This window comes from Mesoplodon mirus (genome assembly GCF_964341445.2).
Source record: "Mesoplodon mirus genome assembly, chromosome: 9".
NCBI lineage: Eukaryota > Metazoa > Chordata > Mammalia > Artiodactyla > Ziphiidae > Mesoplodon > Mesoplodon mirus.
The window spans coordinates 71,716,766-71,743,484 of record NC_138985.1 but is presented as its reverse complement, the minus strand read 5'-3'; the positions used below and the strand labels follow the sequence as shown (position 1 = coordinate 71,743,484).

Here is a 26,719-nt window from a genome sequence, read left to right as displayed (position 1 = left end):
TCAAGTAACAATAATATCAGGCAGAAAAATATAAATAAATGTCACAACAGAGATTTAATCATAGTGCTCCTGAGGTTTAAAGGAAGGAGAGGTCACAGATAACTGGAAGTAGCAGGATGAAATAAGGAAAGACTTCAAAAAAGAAGATGGACTTTGCAGAAAGCTTCCAAAAAAGAAAATGGGGAAAAAAAGGTAAGGTTCAGGTAGTGAGAACAACATAAGCACAAGCATAATGGAAGAAATGTATAAGGTAAGTTTGATCAAAAGAGAATAGTCTAATAAGCAAATGAAAAGATGCCCAACATAATTAGTCATTAGGAAAAATGCAAATTAAAATCATAATGGGATACCCACTGGAATGCTTATAGATAAAATTTTTAAAAAGAATAACAAGTGTTGGTGACCATGTGGAGAAACTGGAACCCTCATACATTGCTGGTGGGAATATAAAATGATACAACACAACCCTGAGGAAAACAGTTTGTGAATTTCATAGAAAGTTAAACATAAATTTACCATATGACCCTGCAATTCCACTCCTAATAATCCACCAAGAGAACATTAGTAGCAGAATAGTGAAGTAGCAGAATGGTGAACAGAGTTTGCTCTAATTCTTAGTATTTTCTTCTTAGCTGTCATTTTAAAATAATTTCTCTTTTGATCTTTTTTTCTTTAGAAACAGCAATATTTTTATGTCTTAGCACATTACATCCTCACTGCACCCTGTGAACTAGCAGGTAGGAAAACTGAGGGACAGAAATAATAAGTAATTTGCTCATGGACACATAGTAAACTGCAAAGTCAAGAAACGAGCCCAGGTAATCAGACTCCAAAGCTCTTCCTGTTAAACACTGCAGGGTACACTCTGAGCCTTTCTCAGCCTCAATTTTCTCATGTATAAAATATGGCCTATAATTCTTATCTCTCATGGTGGTTTCAACAATTAAATAAGATGTGGAGCTTGGGTGGGGGAGATTGCTGTCTTTATCTGTTTCTGTATTGTTTGATTTGTTATAACGAGCATGAATTATTCATGTATTTTTTAATCAAGAAAAAAAGTGTTAAGGCCTATAAGAGTGTCTGGCACAGAAGGGCACCCGATAAAGTCATTATTATGCCTGAGAGCAAAAAAGTTAATTAATTAATTAAAATAGTAACAATCTACCAAGAGAAAACAAAATGTGTTCATATAAAGACATATACATGAATGTTCACAGCAGCATTATTCATTTATTGGTCAAACTGAAAACAATCCAAATGTCTATGAACTGATAAAAAACAAAATATGCTATATCCATACAATAGAATACTATTCAGCAATAAAAGGAGCAAGCTCCTGGCACATACTATAATACGGATGAACCTCAAAAGCAGAATGTTAGGTTAAAAAAAAAAAGATCCAAAAGACTACTTACTGTGTGACTCTATTTATATGAAATATCCAGAAAAGGTCAACTTAAAGAAACAGATAGTAGATCAGCAGTTTCTTGGTGTTAAGGCTGGCAAAAAGGCACAAGGGAGCTTTTGGGGATAGTAGTAATGTTCTAAAATTGGGTTGTGGTGATGGCTGCGCAACTCTATAAATTTACTAAAAATCATTAAATGGTACATTTATAACAGGTGAATTTCACAGTATGCAAATTATACATCAATAGAGTTTTTGTTTAAGAGGATAGGCTAGCTTGATTGGTATGTAGGTTTTGCAGAAGTAGGAGTTTAGAAGGAGTTGGGTTCCACTCTTCAGAGACCTTTGAATGTCAGAGTAAGCAGTCTCAACTTAATTGGATAGACAGCAGGGATGCCCTAAAGGTCTTGGAATGAGATAGGACAAAAACAGACAAAGAAAAACTACAGATAATTACATTCAGAAGATTAATCTTGTCTCATGTGCCAGACAGGTAATTGACATATTAGACTACAAGGACCAGGAAGTTGTGGTTTCCTTGAGTGTCCTCGAGTCCATGGCCTCAACTTAGCAAGAGCCAATCCTCTTACACATCTTTACCTTGAATCACAAAGGTGGGATAAAAGATGGAAGGTGATGGCCCTGTGAAAATCTATCACTTCCATGGAAAAAACATCTCCCAGAATATGGCCTCTGAGCCCATCTTTCTAACTGGGGAACCAACTGAATAAGAATATTAACTGCTGGCCAGAAGCCAGTCTTAGATGGGGGTAGAGGGAGGCAGAGTATCAATATTTGGGTGGGAAAGGTGGTTGGATTTCCCTGAAATCTAATATCCTGCTATAAGAGATTTGGAAATCATATAAAAGGAAACTTAAAAACAACAATATAGGGTGATCCATCAGATAAAATAGTGAAGATAAATGCCTGCTGATTTTACTGTACAACATTTTATTAATGATTCCCAGGTAGAGTGATAATAAATTTAAATCCATTTAAAGTCCGATGTTCAAAGTTCATTTCTTTTAATTAGATGAAACTGATTTTACTATTACTACCTTGTTCCTAGACATATAGGTAGGTCTCACAAAAATATCTTTTTAAAAATATACCACCTCAATTTATCCTTGGTTACATTTCATACTTTCAGATAACTATTAGCCCTCTACTTATTAATATACAGAGGAACACATATCAGACTGATCTAATTATTCAGCTATTCATAGATATTCTTATAAAGACCATACATCTTTTTCTTTTGCTAAGAAAGATCATAAAGTAATCTCTCCAGGAAAATGTATTTGTTTTCCTTTATTTAAAGAGAACGAGAAAGGCAGGGAAGGGAAGGAAGGTGGAGAGGAGGGTTGTGAAGATTGTGATCATCACAATTGTTGATTCACAATTCAAACCATTCAGAACTCCATTTACAAAAAACTAGTACAAAAGGAGTAATTGTGCTAGATGGGATTAAACAGGAAGATAGATAACATAAATGAAAGAAAACCTCATACAATTACAGATAATTGGAGGCCACTTATATATTTTTCTCTCATCACTGACACAAAAAGATTTTCATTTCCTTATAATGGACCCATTAATTGTTTTATTGAAATATTAGAAACATCTTGCTTCTGAGTGTATGTCAAAGGACTAATTGTTTTTTAAAGATCAAACAATAAATAGAATGAAATATTAGCACAAGAGAGTACCCCTGATTACTTTGGGCTTAGAATGCTTTATACCAGACAAATACCAATTTCTGCATCTGCTAAGTTTGCCAAAATGAAACACTAATACTGAATTTACAATCTAGGGAGACATTCAAACTAAAACTCCAATACTGATTGAACAACATGAAGATAAAGAAGTATGCATTCAATTTATAAAAACACATATGCCCCAGGGAAGTAAAGCATACCAGACGGATATTAGAAGTAGAATGTTTTTTATACACTAATAGGTCTGTTCTCCCCTTGATTTATGTACAATCTCCATTAATATCAATTAGCATTACATACATAAATCCAGGGAAGCGTAGCTCCAATTTATAATAATACTTTGCACTTATATATTTTGTGTGAAAACTAATTCAGTCTCACAAAGCCCTGTACCTTAGATCACTAGCATTAGCGTCCACCAAACAATGACTGGCCCACAACAACATTCCAGTCTAGGGGCTGGCACTAGATGACCCCAAAGGCCCCATTTGTTTCTGAAATCCTATACTAATGGAAACTTAAGATTCTAAATCCTTTGACCTAACCATTATACAACACAACAAATATTTATTGAGAATTTTACTAGAAGATAAGCCCCATGCTGGATGCTGTGCAAAAAGGTCCTAAGATGTCCAAAGATGAAAGTTAAGAAGCCAAGGCTTAGAGCGGTTACATGACACATCCAAAGCCAAAGAGCCAGAGAGAGCTGGAACAGGGACCCAAATCTGTTGACACAAAATTTGATGCTTTTTTTTTAAACGATACCTGAAGGCATGGCTTATGTAAGCAAAGGTTCCTAGTAGTCCCATAACAATCTAAGCACTTCCCACCACCTGCTATTCACATCGAGTAAGTGAAAATCAATGGTCTGTGATAGTCTTATCATGAACAAGAATTTAAAGGGACTAAGGGAAAGAAAAAAATCAAGAAAAGAGACATTGTAAGAAATAATATAAAAGTATGAGTTGACAACTATCTGTAGCTAGAACTGTGATGTTCACTAAGGTACCCACTAGCCACATGTGGCTATTCAGCACTTGATATGTGCTGCAAGTCTTAAATAAACCATGTCTTAAAGACTTAATGTGGAAAACATATTAAATATCTCATTAATAATATTTATTTGATTACATGTTGAAATAATATTTTAGATATATAGGGTTAAATAAAACACATTATCAAAATTAAGTGCACTAGTTTCATTTTACTTTTTTAATGTAGCTGCTAGAAAACTACAAATTACATATATGGCTTGTATTTGTGGCTTGAGGTATGTTTCTGTTGGGCTATATTTCTATATAGCCACACACATATATTGAAGACATCAGTGATGTACTTAAAACAAACACACTTTGGAGATTACATTCCAGATTGCACTCTGACCTAGATGAAGAAAAATTGACATCATTTTCAAAGAGCTTTGTATGCTTCTCCAGTTTGGCTGAGGAACTGGCGAGTTTAGGGTCAGATAGAGCAAGACAACATCCATCCTATTCGTATCTTCATTCAAGCATAACATCCAGTTATCTAATTGCTCTCTTTTGAGTGAATAGGAATAAACTATCTCATATATGCAATGATCACCCAAAGTTCTAAACATTATGAGACTAGAGAAATAAGTTTACAAGGTATATACAGGTGAGAGAAAATACTTCCCTCAGAAAACCAAAGACGGGAGACCTTCAAGATGCCAGAAGAGTAGGACGTGGAGATCACCTTCCTCCCCACAAATACATCAGAAATACATCTACATGTGGAACAACTCCTACAGAACACCTACTGAATGCTGGCAAGACCTCAGACCTCCCAAAAGGCAAGAAACTCCCCACGTACCTGGGTAGGACAAAAGAAAAAAAGAAAAAACAGAGACAAAAGAATAGGGAATGGGACCTGCACCAGTGGGAGGGAGCTGTGAAGGAGGAGAGTTTCCACACACTAGGAAGCCCCCGCACTGGCAGAGACCGGGGGTGGCGGGGGGGAAGCTTCAGAGCCTCGGAGGAGAGCACAGCAACAGGGGTGCAGAGGGTAAAGCGGCGAGATTCCCACACAGAGGATCAGTGCCGACCAGCACCCACCAGCCGGAGAGGCTTGTCTGCTCACCCGCCGGGGTGGCTGGGGCCTGGGAGCTGAGGCTCGGGCTTCAGAACTCAGATCCCAGGGAGAGGACTGGGGTTGACGGTGTGAACACAGCCTGAAGGGGGCTAGTGCACCACAGCTAGCCGGGAGGGAGTGTTGGAAAAAGTCTGGACCTGCCTAAGAGGCAAGAGACCACTGTTTCAGGGTGTGCGAGGAGAGGGGATTCAGAGCACCGCCTAAATGAGCTCCAGAGACGGGCGTGAGCCGCGGCTATCAGCACGGACACCAGAGACGGGCATGAGACGCTAAGGCTGCTGCTGCCGCCACCAAGAAGCCTGTGGTCATTATCCACACCTCCCCTCCCGGGAGCCTGTGCAGCCCGCCACTGCCAGGGCCCCGTGATGCAAGGACAACTTCCCCAGGAGAACACACAGCATGCCTCAGGCTGTTGCAAAGACATGTTGGCTTCTGCCGCTGTAGGTTCGCCACACATTCCGTACCCCTCCCTCCCTCAGGCCTGAGTGAGCCGGAGCCCCATAATCAGCTGCTCCTTTGACCCAGTCCTGTCTCGGGGGGGAACAAACGCCCTCAGGTGACCTAAACGCAGAGGAAGGGCCAAATCCAAAGCTGAACCCCAGAAGCTGTGCGAACAAAGAAGAGAAAGGGAATCTTGTCCAGCAGCCTCAGGAGCAGCAGATTAAATCTCCACAATCAACTTGATGTACCCTGCATCTGTGGAATACATGAATAGACAATGGATCATTCCAAAATAGAGGCAGTGGACTTTGGGAGCAATGATATATATATATTTTTTCCTTTTTCTTTTTGTCAGTATATATGTGTATGCTTCTCTGTGTGATTTTGTCTGTATACTTTTGCTTTTACCATTTGTCCTAGGGTTCTGTCTCTTTATTTTCTGTTTGGTTTTTTTTTTACTATACTTTTTAGCGCTTGTTATTATTGGTGGATTTGTTTTTTGATCTGGTTGCTCTCTTCTTTCTTTCTTTTTTTACTTTTTATTACTTTTTAATTTTTTTATTTTTAATAATTATTTTTTATTTTATATTTTAATAACTTTTTTTTCTTTCTTTTTTTCTCCCTTTCCTTCAGAGCCGTGTGGATGACAGGGTCTTCATGCTCCGGCCGCATGTCAGGCCTGTATCTCTGAGGTGGGAGAGCCGAATTCAGGACATTGGTTGACCAGAAAGCTCCGGCTCCATGGAATATCAAACAGCGAAAGCTCTCCCAGAGATCTCCATCTCAACACTAAGACCTGGCTCTACTCAATGACCAGCAAGATACAGTGCTAGACACCCTATGTCAAACAACTAGCAAGACAGTAACACAACCCCACCCATTAGCAGTGAGCTGCCTAAAAACATAATAAGGTCCCAGACACCCCAAAACACACCACCGGACGTGGACCTGCCCAACAGAAAGACAAGATCCACCCTCATTCACCAGAACACAGGCACTACGCCCATCCACCAGGAAGCCTACAAAACCCACTGAACCAACCTTACCACTGAGGGCAGACCCAAAAATAACAGGAACTACAAACGTGCAGGCTGTGAAAAGGAGACCCCAAACACAGTAAGTTAAGCAAAATAAGAAGACAGAGAAACACACAACAGATGAAGGAACAAGGTAAAAGCCCACCAGCCCAAACAAATGAAGAGGAAATAGGCAGTCTACCTGAAATAGAATTCAGAGTGATGATAGTAAAGATAATCCAAAACCTTGGAAATAGAATAGAGAAAATACAAGAAACGTTTAACAAGGACCTAGAAGAACTAAAGAGCAAACAAACAATGATGAACAACACAATAAATGAAATTTAAAATTCCCTAGAAGGAATCAATAGCAGAATAACTGAGGCAGAAGAACAGATAAGTGACTTGGAAGATAAAATAGTGGAAATAACTACTGCAGAGAAGAATAAAGAAAAAAGAATGAAAAGAATTGAGGACAGTCTTAGAGACCTCTGGGACAACATGAAACGCACCAACATTCGAACTATACGGGTCCCAGAAGAAGAAGAGAAAAAGAAAGGGACTGAGAAAATATTTGAAGAGATCATAGTTGAAAACTTCCCTTATACGGGAAAGGAAATAGTTAATCAACTCCAGGAAGTGCAGAGTCCCACACAAAATAAATCCAAGGAGGAACACACAAAGACATACATTAATCAAAGTATCAAAAATTGAACACAAAGAAAAAACATTAAAAGCAGCAAGGGAAAAGCAACAAATAACACACAAGGGAATACCCATAAGGTTAACAGCTGATCTTTCAGCAGAAACTCTGCAAGCCAGAAGGGATTGGCAGGATATATTTAAAGTGATGGAAGGGAAAAAACTACAAGCAAGATTACTCTACCCAGCAAGGATCTCATTCAGATTTGATGGAGAAATTAAAACCTTAACAGACAAGCAAAAGCTAAGAGAATTCAGCACCACCAAACCAGCTTTACAAAAAATGCTAAAGGAACTTCTCTAGGCAGGAAATACAAGAGAAGGAAAATACCTACAATAACAAACACAAAACAATTAAGAAAATGGTAATAGGAACATACATATTGATAATTACCTTAAATGTAAATGGATTAAATGCTCCAACCAAAAGACATAGGCTGGCTGAATGGATACCAAAACAAGACCTGTATATATGCTGTGTACAAGAGACCCACTTCAGACCTAGGCCTACATACAGACTGAAAGTGAGGAGATGGAAAAAGATATCCCATGCAAATGGAAATCAAAAGACAGCTGGAGTAGCGATGCTCATATCAGACAAAACAGACTTTAAAATACAGACTATGACAAACAAGGACATTATCTAATGATCAAGGGATCAATCCAAGAAGAAGATATAACAACTGTAAATATTTATGCACCCTACATAGGAGCACCTCAATACATAAGGCAAATACTAACAGCCATAAAAGGGGAAATTGACAGTAACACACTCATAGTAGGGGACTTTAACACCCCACTTTCACCAATGGACAGATCATCCAAAATGAAAATAAATAAGGAAACACAACCTTTAAATGAAACATTAAACAAAATGGACTTAATTGATATTTAAAGGATATTCCATCCCAAAACAACAGAATATACTTTCTTCTCAAGTGCTCATGGAATATTCTCCAGGATAGATCATATCTTGGGTCACAAATCAAGCCTTGGTAAATTTAAGAAAATTGAAATCGTATCAAGTATCCTTTCCGACCACAACACTATGAGACCACATATCAATTACAGGAAAAAAACTGTAAAGAATACAAACACATGGACGCTAAACAATACACTACTTAATAACAAAGAGATCACTGAAGAAATCAAAGAGGAAATCAGAAAATACCTAGAAATAAATGACAATGAAAACACAACGACCCAAAACCTATGGGAAGCAGCAAAAGCAGTTCTAAGAGGGAAGCTTATAGCGATACAATGCTACCTTAAGAAACAAGAAACATGTCAAATAAACAACCTAACCTTATATCTGAGACAATTAGAGAAATAAAAACAAAAACACCCCCCAAAGTTAGCAGAAGGAAAGTAATCATAAAGAACAGATCAGAAATAAATGAAAAAGAAATGAAGGAAACAATAGCAAAGATCAATAAAACTAAAGGCTGGTTCTTTAAGAAGATAAACAAAATTGATAAACCATTAGCCAGACTCATCAAGAAAAAAAGGAGGAAGGCTCATATCAACAGAATTAGAAATGAAAAAGGAGAAGTAACAACTGACACCGCAGAAATACAAAGGATCATGAGAGATTACTACAAGCAACTCTATGCCAATAAAATGGACGACCTGGAAGAAATGGACAAATTATTAGAAAAGCACAACCTTCTGAGACTGAACCAGGAAGAAATAGAAAATATAAACAGACCAATCACAAGCACTGAAATTGACACTGTGATTAAAAATCTTCCAACAAACAAAAGCCCAGGACCAGATGGCTTCACAGGCGAATTCTATCAAACATTTAGAGAAAAGCTAACACCTATCCTTCTCAAACTCTTCCAAAATACAGCAGAGGGAGGAACACTCCCAAACTCATTCTACCAGGCCACCATCACCTTGATACCAAAACCAGACAAAGATGTCCCAAAGAAAGAAAACTACAGGCCAGTATCACTGATGAACATAGATGCAAAAATCCTCAACAAAATACTAGTAAACAGAATCCAAAAGCACATTAAAAGGATCATACACCATGATCAAGTGGAGTTTATCCCAGGAATGCAAGGATACTTCAATACGCACAAATCAATCAATGTGATACACCATATTAAGAAACTGAAGAAAAAAATATGATTATCCTAATAGATGCAGAAAAACCTTTCAACAAAATTCAACAACCATTTACAATAAAAACCCTCCAGAAAGTAGGCAAAGAGAGAACTTATCTCGACATAATAAAGGCCATATATGACAAACCCACAGCCAATATGGTTCTCAATGGTGAAAAACTGAAACCAATTCCACTAAAATCAGGAACAAGACAAGGTTGCCCATTCTCACCACTATTATTCAACATAGTTTTGGAAGTTTTAGCCACAGCAATCAGAGAAGAAAAAGAAAGAAAAGGAATCCAAATCAGAAAAGAAGTAAAGCTGTCACTGTTTGCAGATGACATGATACTATACATAGAGAATCCTAAAGATGCTACCAGAAAACTACTAGAGCTAATCAGTGAATTTGGTAAAGAATCAGGATACAAAATTAATGCACAGAAATCTCTTGCATTCCTATACACTAATGATGAAAAGTCTGAAAGAGAAATTAAGGAAACACTCCTATTTACCATTGTAAGAAAAAGAATAAAATACCTAGGAATAAACCTACCTAAGGAGACAAAAGTCCTGTATGTAGAAGAGTATAACACATTGATGAATGAAATGAAAGATGATATAACAGATGGGGAGATATACCATGTTCTTGGGTTGGAAGAATCAACATTGTGAAAATGACTATACTACCCAAAGCAATCTACAGATTCAATGCAATCCCTATCAAATTACCAATGGCATTTTTCACAGAACTAGAACAAAAAATGTCACAATTTGTACGGAAACACAAAAGACCCCAAATAGCCAAAGCAATCTTGAGAGAGAAAAACGGAGCTGGAGGAATCAGGCTCCCTGACTTCAGACTATATTACAAAGCTACAGTAATCAAGACAGTATGGTACTGCCACAAAAACAGAAATATAGATCAATGGAACAGTATAGAAAGCCCAAAGATCAACCCACACACATATGGTCCCTTATTTTTGATAATGGAGGCAAGTACATACAATGGAGAAAAGACAGCCTCTTCAATAAGTGGTCCTTGGGAAACTGGACAGCTACATGTAAAAGAATGAAGTTGGAACACTCCCTAACACCATACACAAAAAGAAACTCAAAATGGAGTAAAGACCTAAATGTAAAAAGGCCAGACACTATAAAACTCTTAGAGGAAAACATAGGCAGAACACTCTATGACATAAATCACAGAAAGATCCTTTTTTTTTTTTTTTTTTTTTTTTTTGCGGTATGTGGGCCTCTCACTGTTGTGGCCTCTCCCGTTGCGGAGCACAGGCTCCGGACGCGCAGACTCAGCAGCCATGGCTCACGGGCCCAGCCGCTCCGCGGCATGTGGGATCCCCCCGGACCGGGGCACGAACCTGTTTCCCCTGCATCGGCAGGCGGACTCTCAAGCACTGCGCCACCAGGGAAGCCCAGAAAGATCCTTTTTGACCCACCTCCTAGAGACATGGAAATAAAAAGAAAAATAAACAAATGGGACCTAATGAAACTTAAAAGCTTTTGCACAGCAAAGGAAACTATAAACAAAATGAAAAGACAACCCTCAGAATGGAGAAAATATTTGCAAATGAAGCAACTGACAAAGGTTTAATCTCCAACATATACAAGCAGCTCATGCAGCTCAATCAAAAACACAAACAACCCAATCCAAAAATGGGTAAAAGACCTAAACAGACATTTCTCCAAAGAAGATATACAGATTGCCAACAAACACATCAAAGAATGCTCAACATCATTAATCATTAGAGAAATACAAATCAAAACTACAAGGAGGTATCAGCTCACACTGGTCAGAATGGCCATCATCAAAACATCTACAAACTGTAAATGCTGGATAGGGTGTGGAGAAAAGGGAACACTCTTGCACTGTTGATGGGAATGTGAATTGATACAGCCACTATGGAGAACATTATGGAGGTTCCTTAAAAAATTAAAAACAGAACTACCATACGACCCAGCAATTCCACTACTGGGCACATACCCTGAGAAAATAATTCAAAATGAGTCATGCACCGGGGCTTCCTTGGTGGCGCAGTGGTTGAGAGTCCACCTGCCAATGCAGGCAGGGGATGCAGGTTCGTGCCCCAGTCTGGGAGGATCCCACGTGCCACGGAGCAGCGGGGCCCGTGAGCCATGGCCGCTGAGCCTGCGCGTCCGGAGCCTGTGCTCCGCAACGGGAGAGGCCACAACAGTGAGAGGCCCGCGTACCGCAAAAAAAAAAAAAAAAAAGAGTCATGCACCATAATGTTCATTGCAGCTCTATTTACAATAGCCAGGGCATGGAAGCAACCTAAGTGTCCATCAACAGATGAATGGATAAAGAAGATGTGGCACATATATACAATGAAATATTACTCAGGAATAAAAAGAAACGAAACTGAGTTATTTGTAGTGAAGTGGATGGACCTAGAGTCTGTCATACATAGTGAAGTAAGTCAGAAAGAGAAAAACAAATACCGTATACTAACACATATATATAGAATCTAAAACCAAAATAATGGTTATAAAGAACCTAGGGGCAGGACAGGAATAAAGACGCAGACCTACTAGAGAATGGACTTGAGGACACGGGGAGGGGGAAGGGTAAGCTGGGACGAAGTGAGAGAGTGGCATGGACTCATATATACTACCAAATGTAAAACAGATAGCTAGTGGGAAGCAGCTGCACAGCACAGGGAGATCAGCTCCGTGCTCTGTGACCACCTAGAGGGGTGGGATAGGGAGGGTGGGAGGGAGGGAGATGCAAGAGGGAGGAACTATGGGGATATATGTATATGTATAGCTGATTCACTTTGTCATAAAGCAGAAACTAACACGCCATTGTAAAGCAATTATACACCAATAAAGATGTTTAAAAAAAAAGTGAATAGGACTGTTAAAAAAAAAAAGTTATGTTTAGTCTACACTGCAAAAAAAAAAAAAAATAGAAAACCAATGACAACCAGGAGTTTCTGACCACATCCCAGTTTTCAAAAAGTTATTACTCTTTTTAATTGTGGTAAAACAGAACATAAAATTTACCAATAGGTATTTTTAAGTGTAGAGTTCAGTAGTGTTAAGTACATTCACATATTGTGAAAAAAAATTTCACACTTAAAAAATTATGATTATAACAATTTTTAAAATTATTTAAGAATTTAAAGTCATCTAAAACAAATGTATGTCATTTTTTTTTGTATTCCTTCCACATCTTTGCACACTTATGTATTATAGATACATCGGAAATTTATTATATACTAATCTCTTTCCAATTATTTAAAATGTTTTAGGGGCTTCCCTGGTGGTACAGTGGTTAGGAGTCTGCCTGCCAATGCAGGGGACATGGGTTCGAGCCCTGGTCCAGGAGGATCCCACATGCCGCGGAGCAACTAAGCCCGTGTGCCACAGCTGCTGAGCCTGTGCTCTAGATCCTGCACACTGCAACCAAGAGTGGCCCCTGCTCACCGCAACTAGAGAAAGCCCTTGCGCATCAGCAAGGACCCAATGCAGCCAAAAATAAATTAATTAATTAATTAAAAAATAATAAAAATAAAATAAAATGTTTTATATTATTCCAGTTTTTAAAATAATAAGAAATGATATATCTGACTTTCATTTTCACTTTTCATTTCTAAGAAATGAAAGCTGATTTATAATTTCTTGCAAAGGTGATTAATACTGTAAATGAACAACTTGATGAATGTATTCTTTTTCCTTTGTGAACTATTTTCTTAGATAAACATCCAAGAATAGAATTATAGGGTGAAAACATGCAAACTCCATTTTTTTACTGCCATCCCATCCTTTTATTTTTTTAACTTACCTCTCCCATTCATCCCCAAACATATGGTTACATTTTTCTGTGCTCTCTTTATCATCTGTTTATTCCATCTCCTTGGGAAGAGAAAGAACTTTTTCTTAGCTCTTAAGAGGTTATAAGGAAAACAAATGCAGCAACATCATCAAATCCCTGACACTTCCTTCTCAGTCTATCAGCATATTGTTTTTTACTTGCCAGTGCAAAGAGGAAAGTAGGCCTCGAAATGGTTTCATCACGTATTCCTTTGTGTTATCAGCCAAAATCATGCTCATTTAAAAAGTCACAGACCAAAAAGCTCTTAGATTTTTGCGTGACTTAAAATGATTTTTATATATCAATAACACACAAATAAACAGAGTAGAAGGAAGTTTTAAGTACAGAAAAAGTAACAAATAGCAAACTCCAAACCACCGGACCTCTGTTTAAAATTATGCCTAATACAGCCTCTGTTTTGCAGAAAAGAAAAACCAGCCAAGTACCTTTCTAAAACATTAATGGCTATCAGTCATTACATCACACATATGTCATCTGACACAATTAAACTTTTAGATTAGTAAACACTTTTCCCCTGTTACAACAGAGGGTTAGTGTTCAAGCAGAGAAAAAAAAAATCTTAGTACACATAAAAGCATCAAAACACAGCCAAACCATAGGGTAAGTCTAAATTTCCCCTACTTCAATTCAACCAACGAGACCTGCTTTGACAAACAAATACACGTGAAAATTTTATAACACCAGAGAACTTATTTTCCAAAACTTTTCTGCCAAATGCAATAAGCACTAGCATTTGATGGCAAAGAAACTGAACTTCAGTATCAGTTAAATTAACAAACCCAAGTTTCAGATGTAATACATATTTGGGGAACTCTCCAGAAGATTTTGTTACCTTCTGATAGGTGTATATACAATGAATATTGGATGATCATGAATATACATATACGCATCATAAATATGTACAAATATTTTGCACAAATCTGCTTTTTCTTCAACCTGACTGTAGTTTTGCTAAAGAAAACCTATGATGTCTATTTCCCACCTGGAAATAATTGAAGTAAAAATGCCACATGACATACTAAAACATGGACTTTGGAATAGATAGCTTAATAACTGTGTAACACTGAGCAGGTTGTTTAACCCTGCTGTAAGTCTCAAGTTCTTCAGCCATAAAATGGAAACAAGAATGCCACCCTCACAAGATGGCTGTATAAAATGATAAATAAATGAAATGTACCTCAGACTCAACAGATGCTCAATAAACATGAATTTCCCTTCTCTTCCCATACTTTTTTCTTAAGTCCTCCAAAAATATATTCAGTTGGTTGACAAAGCAGGATTCCAATTATCCAAATGAGGAAATTTAGGTTTCTAATTGCTGAAAAAAAGAAATTCTTGACACGGTTACTTTCTTTCAACATTATGCCTCTAGAACTAGAAGTAAAGGTGAAAGTTCTTTCAAAAAGTAAGGCTTTTTTCCCAAAATTCTAGAATAAATTATAGAAATTGTGGTGAGCAACTGGAAAATCCTCATTCACTGGAAACCAGATCCTTCCCATGTAAGAATCATGAGATGCTTTTCCCAGAGTGATAGTCCTAGTCCTCTCTTCTTGCCTCACCTATAGGATGACCTCAGTAAAGGGTGCTTGGTAGATGCCTCCAGTGAAGTCTGATGTGATGGTAAGTAGACACTATACAGGAAAGGCATGGTACTAAAAGTATAACGTGGTGCTGTGGTTTTGGGGTTCCTGTCCAATCAAAGATAAGGATATAAGAAATAACCTGCAGTTAAAAACAGGAGAAAAGTGGTTGGCTGAAGCCTTTGTGCATCAAAATTCATAACTATTCGTGGTGCATCTTGAAGCCAGTGTGACCCACAGGATGGAAATCTTAAAAAAGGCTGCCACCCACAACATGCCTAGAGACAGCTAATTGCAGGATGATATTCTTAAATGAGATAACCCTTGTCACTTCATTGACAGTTAACCAAGATGCCTTTCCCAGAAAGAAGCCTTTGAGCTATTCAGAGGAGCTCATTGATGCCCACTGCATCCCTTTTTGTTCATCTTCGGGGAAACTTACAGGTGGTTTTGGGGTAGTGGTAATAAAACCAGTATGTCTTTGAATTCTACTCTGTATTTGAGCTCCCAATTGTCTTGTTCTACTCATTAAAAATTAGTTAGTATCCCAACAGGGCAAGAACCACCTACATTATTTGAGGGGCCCAGGGCAAAATGAAAATATGGGGCCTCTTGTTCAAAAAGTATTAAGGATTTCACGACGGCTACCACAGAGCATTCAACCAAACACAGGGCTCTGTGACTGCACAGATCACACACCCATAATGCCCACCCTGGACAGGACTATGGTGGGGACCTACAAGGAGACTAGATAACAGATTCCATCCCCGAAACAACTGACCATAACTAAGCACATAGGCAAGTATTCAGGCAGTTTCACTAGCCTGAAAACAGCACAGATGCTCTGTTTGCTTTAAATAAGTCTTGACAAATCTAATTATAAGAGAAATTATCTTTAAAATCCATAGACCATAACTGATTATGAATTAATAAAATTTTAATAACAACAAAAATTTAGGTTTCAAAGTTAAAAGTATAGAAAACCTAAGTTCAAGGATTAGGAAAGGTTGAAAAAAATTATCTTTCAAAAATTTTGCTAATTTAGTATATGCTCATTTAGAATTAGGGTAAATTGTAAAACTGCCCACAGTTCTCGACTCCTTAAATAAAGAAGCAGAGTCTATTTCCCCAACCCTTTGATCTGGGTTGGTCAAAACCAATGGGGAATTAGAGACATGGCACAGGCAGAGCCTTGAAGAATACTTGTGCACCAGGACCTGTAGCCACCATGTAAACAAGCCCAGGCCAGCCTGCCACACAGGAGAGACATGTGGTACAATCACCCCATCTAATTGTGAGCCAAATGCCAATATGTAAGTAAGCACATCCTAGGCCATCCAGTCCCCAGCTGAGCAACCAGCTAACCAGAGACACATGAGTGAATTCAAACAAGAACAGCCAACCATGGCTCAGGTCAACAGAACTGCCCAGCTGATTCAGAGACTCATGAACAATAATGAACTGTTGTTTTAAACCACTAAGGTTTGGGGTAGTTTGCTATACAGTAAAATTGTTAAATGATACAAGTAGTATTTCAGCTCAGTAAGAGAAAAATGGATTATGCAGTTAACAGAGGCTGAGACAACTCTCACCATTTTTGGCAAGGAGCTTAGCTTCTCACTAAATTGCAGAATACATTCCAGATGGATTAAAAAAGTATATATAAAGAATAATAGCATAAAAATGTTAAAATAAATTATAGGTCGATAATACTCTTGGCATAGGAAGACTTTCCTAGACAGAGAAACCTAAAGGAAAAAGATGAATAGACTTTATTATGTAAATACTTTATAAATTTTACTTGTCTAAAAAACTTCATAAATAGGGCCTCCCTGGTGGCGCAGTGGTTGAGAGTCCGCCTGCCGATGCAGGGGATACGGGTTCGTGCCCCGGTCTGGGAGGATCCCATATGCCGCGGAGCGGCTGGGCCCGTGAGCCATGGCCGCTGGGCCTGTGCGTCCGGAGCCTGTGCTCCGCAACGGGAGAGGCCACGACAGTGAGAGGCCCGCGTACAGCAAAAAAAAAAAAAAAACTTCATAAATAAAAATAAAAGGCAAATGACAAATTGGTAAAACTTCTTTTACATATGAAGAGAGATTACATTCCTTACATACACAAGGTATTTTTTATGCATGACAAAAGTATGCTAAAAGATTGCCACTCTTAATATACACAAAATAAGAAAAAGCTGAACTACCTGATATACTATTGAACAAAAGGTTTTACATATGTAAATCACAAAAGAAGAAAGATAAATGGCCAATTAACATTTTTTAAATGTTCAATCTCACTGGTAAGCAAAGAAAGAAAGATTGAAATAACAATCAAATTATTTTTTCAGTTAAGAATTGTAAAGATCAAAACAATAATACCTACAAAATAGACATTTTTATATACTGCTGGAGTAACTATAATTTAGTACATTTTTGCTAAGCAATATGTATGTGTACATGTGTGTGTGTGTGGTGTGTGTGTGTGAGTGAGAAATATTTTTTGATTGAGCAATTTTCCTTCTAAGAATACATCCAGATGAAACAATCAGGGATTTTGGGAAGATGGCCACTTGACCTCATGATCCTGAAGCGCCTTTCCTTTTGGTATCCTCTCTGGAACCAAACACCCAAGGCAGTTACACTAGAGGAGTTTGGGGATGCCCCTGAGGATACATGATCTTCATATTTCTTAGCTGAGATCTAGATTTGTGATGCCGACAGATAGCGAAGTTTCAGAAAGGTGATGTATTATAACCTCTTTTTTCTGATCAATGAATAGCACCATTTTTGAGAAGGCATAACTTATGAGTCAAATAAAGATGAAAAACTATCCTCAGAATTGTAGTTAATATTTGTTGAGAGATTATGTGTTCCAAGCACTATTCTAAGCAATTTATGTCTTTATACATTTCAGTCCTCACAATAAGCCAATGAAGGAGGCACCATTCTACAGATGGGAAAACTGAGGTTTAGGAGGGTTTTGGCTTTCTTTTTGTTTAAGTAATTTGCCCAAGGTCACAGAGCCAGGACTGGAATACAAGTAAGCTGTCTCTAGACACAGAGTTCTTAATCATTATACTAGAATAAGTCAGATACGCCACTTCAAACCCTAGAACATTTATTAGCATGCATTTAAAGGAAACAATATTGGATGTCTTACTGCAACCTTAGAAGCAGTGGCTTTCTCTAACAGGCTTTTGCTGGACCAGATTCAAAGGCACCTACATCCCAAGTCATTCGAAGATTGGAGACCCACTTCACTGGCCTCACCATGTAAACTAGTGGTACCCAGAGCTTCTGCTAAACACCAAGGGCACAGAAGCCATTCTGCCCTTCCACCCTGACCTTACCTACTCCTGTACCTGGTAAATTGACTTTTTGGTTCCTAAATAACAATAGCTATCATTACTGAGTGCAGAGCTAGTAAGCCAAACTTTGACCTCAGAACCTACGAACGTACCATCACTAACTCTATTACACGAGTAAATATACCATACCAACTATTTCACATTACAGCCAACTCAGCAATGCTTAATCATTTGTATATGAAGGGATTCGGGCTTCACTTTCAGTTTGTCCTAAGGACTTTATTGGAATTCATAGCAGTTCCTGGACATCTAGCACCCAAAAGATCCCCAAACTTCCTCAGTTCTACATTTCTACATCCTATCCTCACTGTCCAGAGGATACATTTTATGAAAGAAATATTGTTTCCAAGAGAATGAACCCAACAATTACGTAAATGGAAAATGAAGACAATCAAACTTTTCATGCTTCTGGACAGGTATTAATACTGAAAGATCTCAAATAATTCTCATTACACTTAGAATATGATGAAATTTTCATTATACTTACAATATGATGAAATTTAACCTCTGTACTGCATTGAGATATTTCAACAGATGATTATTTCATATTTAACTTTGGCACACACTCACAAAAAAGGAATAGAAAAGATTTCTTTAGTCAAGAATTTTCAGCGATAAAACCTTCCTAGCTATGGCAGTTTACCTGAGTCCTCCAACAATATTATTTAGGAAGCGAGAAGAAGCTGACTTCTTTATAGTGGAACTGGCAGAGGCATTACGCATGAAATTTGAATTTTAAAAATTATTATTTCAAGCCTGAGATGATAATTTTGAATAGTTTTTGAAGACATAATACATTAAGAGTGAGACCCACATCACCCTAGTCATGCAAATGATAAACCACTGGTAGAAGGACGAATCAGGAAGATGAAGAAAATAGACTTTTTGATTTAGAACAAAGGGCTATTTAAGAATTCCATCTCATGCCCAACAGGCACATGAAAAGATGCTCAACATCGCTAATTATTAGAGAAATGCAAATCAAAACTGCAATGAGGCACCACCTCACAACGGTCAGAATGGCCATCATTAAAAAGTCTACAAATAACAGATGCTGGAGAGGGTATGGAGAAAAGGGAACCCTCCTACACTGTTATTGGGAATGTAAGTTGGTGTGGCCACTATGGAAATCAGTATGGAGGTTCCTTAAAAACTAAAAATAGAGTTGCCATATGATCCAGCAAGCCCACTCCTAGGCATATATCCAGACAAAACTATAATTCAAAAAGATACATGCACCCCTACTATTCATAGCACTATTCACAATAGCCAAGACATGGAAACAACCTAAATGTCCAATGACAGATGAATAGATAAAGAAGATGTGGTACATATATACAGTGGAATACTACTCAGCCATTAAAAAGAATGAAATAATGTCATTACAGCAACATGGATGGACCTAGAGATCCTTGTACTAAGTGAAGTCAGAAAGAGAAAGACAAATACCATACAATATCACTTATATGTGGAATATAAAATATGACATAAACAAACTTACCTATGAAAGAGACTCACAGACATAGAGAACAGACTTGTGGTTGCCAAGGGGGTGGTGCAGGATGGGTTGGGAATTTGGGATTAGCAGATGCAAACTATTATATACAGAATGGATGAATAACAAGGTCTTACTCTATAGCACAGGGAACTATATTCAATATCCTGTGATAAACCATAATGGAAAAGAATATGAAAAAGAATGTATATATGTATAACTGAATCACTTTGCTGTACAGCAGAAATTTACACAACATTGTAAATCAACTACACTTCAATAAAATAAATTTTAAAAAAAGAATTCCATCTCAAAGCATCAACTGACATAAAACTAGAAGTGTAATCCAATTGCTCTTTAAGACAATTTGAGAATTATTATAATTATAGGATGTACCAAGAAATGTCCAATAATAACACTAATCATAACAGTACTATTTACCAAGCATATCCTATGTGCCTGGCATTAAGCTGGCTGCTTCACATAAATGATGGAAAATCCTCACAACAACCCTGGGAAGTAAAATATGGTTGGATCTAATCTAATTTATGCAAGGTCACATAATTAGAAAGTGGCAGAGCTTGACTTTAAATTCTGACTCTAAAGCTTGTGTGCTATTTGCTGCTCTAAAATACATAGGAAAGAAATACCTTATCTTGATAGTCTGGTACATGACTCTAGGGTGAGGGAAAAAATTATATCCAGTAGTATAAAACTATCACTGTTATTATACTAACCTGCTTGTAAGTTCCATCTAGCAAGGTGTCCAGGTGTTGGAGAGGAGCAGGTGTTTTATCTTTGAACCTTGTTAATAGCCGGCGTTGAATGGCCCGAAATTGTACAGCTCTTTCAGATAAGAGTTCTTCTAACTTTTCACCATTTATCCGCAACTACAATGAAGAATTTCTTTAATTCAGGTTAAAGTGCACAAAAAAACGTGTCTAATGTAAGGATACTGGCAATGCCAATAAAAGTTTGAAAAGAGTAAAGAAGAAATTTAAGTGTGTTACAGAGTTTAGAGAATTAAAAGTGTGATATTTGATACATGAATACAAGGATGATACAGTGAAATAGGTCAAATGGAAATTTAGTAAAAATGGCCCAGTTGTCACTGGGGTAAAGATAGATCATTCAATAAATGTTTGTGATAACTGATTAAATACATAAGGGAAAAAAGGAACAAGGATTTTTTCCCCCAGTCTTTACAACAAAATCAACTGCAGAGGAATCAAAAGTTTAAACACAACAAAGCATTAGAAAATTATATTTTTATAATAATCTTAGTATGAGACAGATCTTTATAAGTCAAAAGTCAAAAGCCACACATACACACACACACCCCTGATAAATTACTAACAAAAAAATTTTTTTAATTCTACGTGGTTAAGAAAAAAAGTAGAGAAAAACATTATAAGTAAAGTGATAAGACAAACAGCAAACTGTAAAAAATAATAGCAATAACCACAGAGACAAAAAGCCATGCCTATAATATCTAGAAAGCATCTACAAATTGATGAAAAAGGACCACAACCCAAACAAATGAGTAAGAAAGAGAGCAACAATCCAATAGAAAAGTGGGCAAAATTCACAGAAAAGTTAATACAAATAGCTCTCAAACATACAGCATTTGACCTGGCAATCCCACTTCCAGGAATTTATCCTAGGGGTGAGCTTGCAAAAAGTAATGTACACACAAGGATAGTCATTATAGGATTTTTTCTGTTGCTATTATAGTAAGATAATGTTAATAATCAAAATACTCATCAATAGAGGAATAAATAAAGAGGACTTTGCAGGACCACCAGGTACTGATAAGCAATGCTAGCCAAAGATGCATTGAATGAAACAAAGCAAAAAAGAAATACAGAATATCATTCACGTGTTTTTTATCTATATAGTAACATAGTTGTGACTGCATAGAATAGTTCTAGAAAGGTAACAAGAAACTGTACACCAAAGATTGCCTCCAAAGAGGAGACTGAATAGTGGGAGGATGAGAATCAGAAACGACTCTTTTTAGTATAACTCTTCTCATAACTTTTGAATTTAATATAATTAAAATAAAGAAAGCTAGTCAAAGTCATAGGGAATACTCCATGAACCCAAAACATGTGAACTGCTAATTCAACTTAACAAAACAGTCATAACTAGTTCTGAAGTAAATATCATATTCAAAATGTTCAGAAATCAAACATATTATAGTTTACATTTCTGATATCAAACCAAACTTCCTTACCTTTACAGTGCATGTATGGAGAACAGACACATGATTGGAAAAAAAAAACTTGGAATTTTATTAACTTCTTTTAACCCCAGTTTCAGAAGCATTAAGTAGCTAACTAAATCAAAGAATATTCTCTTGAAGGGAAAAAAAAAACTTTCATTACCAAAAGTTAAGTGATATAACAACTAAATTTTTAAAAAAGAATATTAGAGTTATCAAGCATTCACCCTTTTAATTATATTTCCTGCTATAATACTTTATTTCCTCAATTCATGAAACAAAAAAATTTTTAAATATTCTCAAAACTGAGACATCAGCCAGGTTATCATTCCTTTGAACGTGTAACAAAACAGCAGTGATTGAAATGTTTTCACATGTCAGAATTTCAACATTTAACAAATATTTATTGATCTTAGTGCCATGCAGTGTTCTAGACTCTAGGAATTACAACAATGAATAAAACAGACAAAAATTCCTGTTTTCATGGAGCTTACACTAAGGGACACTTAGATTCCAAAAGCCACCTTGATTCAAAGTTTAAAGTCATATTAAAAAAAAAAAAAAGTAGGGCTTCCCTGGTGGCACAGTGGTTGACAGTCCGCCTGCCGATGCAGGGGACACAGGTTCGTGCCCCGGTCCGGGAAGATCCCACATGCCGCGGAGCTGCTGGGCCCGTGAGCCATGGCCGCTGAGCCTGCACGTCTGGAGCCTGTGCTCTGCAACGGGAGAGGCCACAACAGTGACAGGCCCACGTACGGCAAAAAAAAAAAAAAAAAAAAAAAAAGTAGAGCGGGGCCAGAGAGCAAAGGAAGTATAAGCATGCCCTTTTCAACTGTGTAACAAAAGTGCCTATAGTTCACCACATTCCCTAAGTCCCTCCCCAGAAAGGAAATGTCCCTGATGTAGAAACTCCAGGGATTTACTAGCCAGCAAATAAGGAGGGGAGGAGGGAGGCGGACTGTATGTCAAACATGGTCAATTAGAATCTAATATTTTTGATATTAAATATTACAAATAGGTAATTAGTATAGTCTTTCTGTGGACTCTCTTCCATAAGTCACTGGACCCCAGTTTTGCACAGTGAAGCAGGAATTTCTTAAGATATATCCTAGAGAATTATAAAGTTTCTCAATACTTAGAGTACCTAAACATATTTCCCAAATTATTGATTTTGGTGCCACAATTTGGTCAAAGTATACTCTCCTATACAATATTATCAGCTTAGATGAGGGAAGACCCAAATAAATTCAATTTATTTGATAATGACATGTTATCCGCAATTGGATGGTATGCACTGAAATTTTCCCTTTATGTTCACACTGTATTCAAAGAAGTCTTTATTTGTAGGTTAAAGTCAGTGCTCTTAGAATGTTCAAGGGACTGAACATTAAGTAGAATGTTCATATGACTGACAATTTACATGACGTATTCTCTCTCTCACTCCCTCTTTCTCTCTCTCATCCTCTCTCTCACTAACACACACACACGTGCACGCACGTGCACACACACACACACACAACACACACCATAGTTTACAAACTGAAATGCAAAAACCTATTGATTCCTTAAAAAGTAGCCATTCTAGGGAACCAATGTTTCCTTAAAGTGCAAAATTTTTTTGAAATTCCTCTTTGTAATTCCCTACAGGGTCTACTTATAGGCAAATAAGAAGAGCCTGGTGAATTTTTTTTTAACACATGGGACTTAAAACAATGACTTTCATTGTCCAATTTTTTTCACAAAACATGATTCCTGACTATTTTCAAATATCAAATCAATCTTCAAAGGATGAAGATTTGACACCCTCAAGATACTCAAGAGACTCTAACACAGGCTCTGAAGGTACTTCCAAAGAAGAAATGCAAACATGTCCAGGCAACAAAGTCACTGTCAGATCTCCTTAATTTAGACATTTAATCATTCAGCATTTACTAAGCACCCATTGTGCCAGATACTGGAGAATATTTTATGTGATTAACCCTCATTCAGATGCAGAAGTTCTGGTGTGCTTGTTAAAAATGAAAAGGAAAAATCACTTTACTTTATAATCACACCTCATTTATGGCCTGCTAGAATTAGCCAAATGGCTGCCAATAAGCTCAAATAGTTTTAACACTGGGTTACTGGGGTCAAAGGTTAAATCCCCATGTGGGAGAATTAAACCAGCTCTGTTCTGAGGCCAGACCACAGCTCCAGGCAGCCACTCTGTAAAAGTCTGCAACTGATCACAAACTGGGCAAGAGGGTAGGAACAGATTCACAACCCCACCATCCACGTAAGAATAACAACTTGACGTACACTGCCTAACAGCATGTATACTAGAATCCTTACCTCTATAGCATCTTTCTTTCATATATTGAAACATTACAGATGATACGGGTTATGATCATACACACCTCAAAATGATGATCGATCAACTCAAAATATTCTTGAAGGGGCATAGATCCAGAAAAAGAACAGGCGAAATCTTTGATTCCTTGTTTTTCAAAATATTCCTGAAGGCGGATAATAAGCTCATTTGTTATGAGCCAAAGATCCTCAAATTGTTCACTCTGGATGCGATATCGTTCTAAAGAGAAAAAATAATTAAGGAAAAGGCTTATTAACACATAACTAGTAGCTGAAACTACATGAATTATCACCAACTCTGACATGAATACCAAAAGGACAAAGATTTCTTTTTTGGAATATAGATATAATTTCTACTGGCTTAATAAAAATAATTCTACTGCCTTATCGTGATTTTCTGCATCAACAACTTAACATTTTCAAAGCTCATTCTAAAGGTATGTGGTCACAGCAGCAAGCTGCATAGTCCTTTTAACTATGTATTTTATAATAGGTTTCAGTATGGTAAAAACACAAAATTTGGATTCTTCTAAAAAGAGCTTTACTCAAAAGGTAAAAAACAAACAAACATAAAAAAAAAAGGTAAGAAAAGAGCCATTGCAAAAGTACAACCTGGTATCATTAGTTTGTTTCAAAAAATTGATGTGAAATAAAATTTATTCTATAGAAAGCCCACATCCTGGGCACAGTAGCCAGCTTAAATCCCTGTAATCATAATCAAAGTTTTCTATTTTTCTAATAGTTCTTTCATTTGAAGAGAGATTTTACAATAAGACCCTTCCCCAATTATAAATCTTGGTTCCCTCCATTCCCTGACACATCAGCTCCAAGACAGCCAAAGTCTTGTCTATCTCCTACCCTGATGATGATGGTCACAACAGTGATGACAATGATGATGACAGCGGTGACAATAACCACATCTATGATAAGAGCAGCTATGAGAAGAGCACCAACTATGCATCAAGCACTATAACTACAACAACCCATTTTTTATAAGAAGGAAAACCAGGCACAGAGAATTTCAGAGACTTGCCAAAGGTCACAAAGCAATTTAAATGTCAGACCTATAATTCATGATATATATCCTTCTTCCCCAATTGTCTAAACTCTACCTATTCTTCAGGATCTGGCTTCAGTCTCACCTACCCCAAGAAACCTGTATTTCTCTACCATCTATAGAAGGCTTATATGTGCCAATCACTATTTAAAGCACTTCACATTCACTCTCTTGTTTAAACCTCAACAGCCCAATAGGCTACTGGCTATATAACAATAGCCCCATTTTACAGAAGAATAAATCTAGCGACAGAAGAGTTTAAATAATCTGCAAGGTCATCTAGCCAGTTAGTAACAGAGCAGGGATTGGAACTTTAGCAATTAATCCAAAGATTATCTATCAATTTTAACCACCTCATAACACTGCATTTCTCTGAATGTATATAGAGAATTCTACAGTTCACTGTGCACTTAATACATACAATCATGTACTCTTATTTAACTTTCCAGATGATTATATTCAGTCTCTGCAAAGAGACTGTACACTTTCTGAGATCAAAGTTACCTATTTTATTTAGTTCACCATTTACTGAACAACTATTATGTGCAATTTCATAAAGAAAGAAATGTTGGAAGTACAAAAATTACCTTAGTCTTTTTGCTTAAGGAGCTTAAGGTAATATGATACGTGCATGTGAAACATTTATTTATATTCCCCATGGTACGTTGACAAATTCTATAAATATATTACCTCTTTAAATTGGTTTTTAATTTCAATTTGTCATCCTCGGCCAGAATTCAAGAATATATCTGCTCTCATTCCCCTAGTCATACTCTTTTCAATTATATAAGGAATAAAATACACTGAGTATGCCTGCCATGGTGCATGGCAAACACCCTGGTATTCTCTGCTGTCATATCATTCCCCTTGGAGCTTCCCCAGTCTTCCCCTCACTCCAGTCTTTTTTTTTTTTTTTTAACATCTTTATTGGAGTATAATTGCCTCACAAAAGTGTGTTAGTTTCTGCTTTATAACAAAGTGAATCAACTATACATATACATAAATCCCCATATCTCCTCCCTCTTCCGTCTCCCTCCCACCCTCGATATCTCACCCCTCTAGGTGGTCACAAAGCACCTACCTGATCTCCCTGTGCTATGCAGCTGCTTCCCACTAGCTATCTATTTTACATTTGGCAGTACATATAAGTCCATGGCACTCTCTCACTTCGTCCCAGCTTGCCTCTCCTCCTCCGTGTCCTCAAGTCCATTCTCTACGTCTGTGTCTTTATTCCTGTCCTGCACCTACTTTCTTCAGAACCTTTTTTTTTTTTT

General features: G+C 37.3%; 1 protein-coding gene across 8 annotated transcripts in view; it reads right to left on the bottom strand.

Moving 5' to 3' along the window:
* Nucleotides 1-26,719, bottom strand: part of BBS9 (Bardet-Biedl syndrome 9) — a 479,004-nt gene that overhangs the window by 208,386 nt on the left and 243,899 nt on the right. For 7 of the 8 annotated variants that reach the window (XM_082632872.1, XM_082632873.1, XM_082632874.1 and 4 more), the window contains 2 exons: nucleotides 24,436-24,608; nucleotides 20,553-20,705 (listed from right to left, as the gene is read on the bottom strand). In XM_082632872.1, the coding sequence (XP_082488998.1) occupies nucleotides 20,553-20,705; nucleotides 24,436-24,608 (326 nt within the window). The remainder of the gene's footprint in view (nucleotides 1-20,552; nucleotides 20,706-24,435; nucleotides 24,609-26,719) is intronic. The other variant, XM_082632879.1, reaches the window with a different exon arrangement.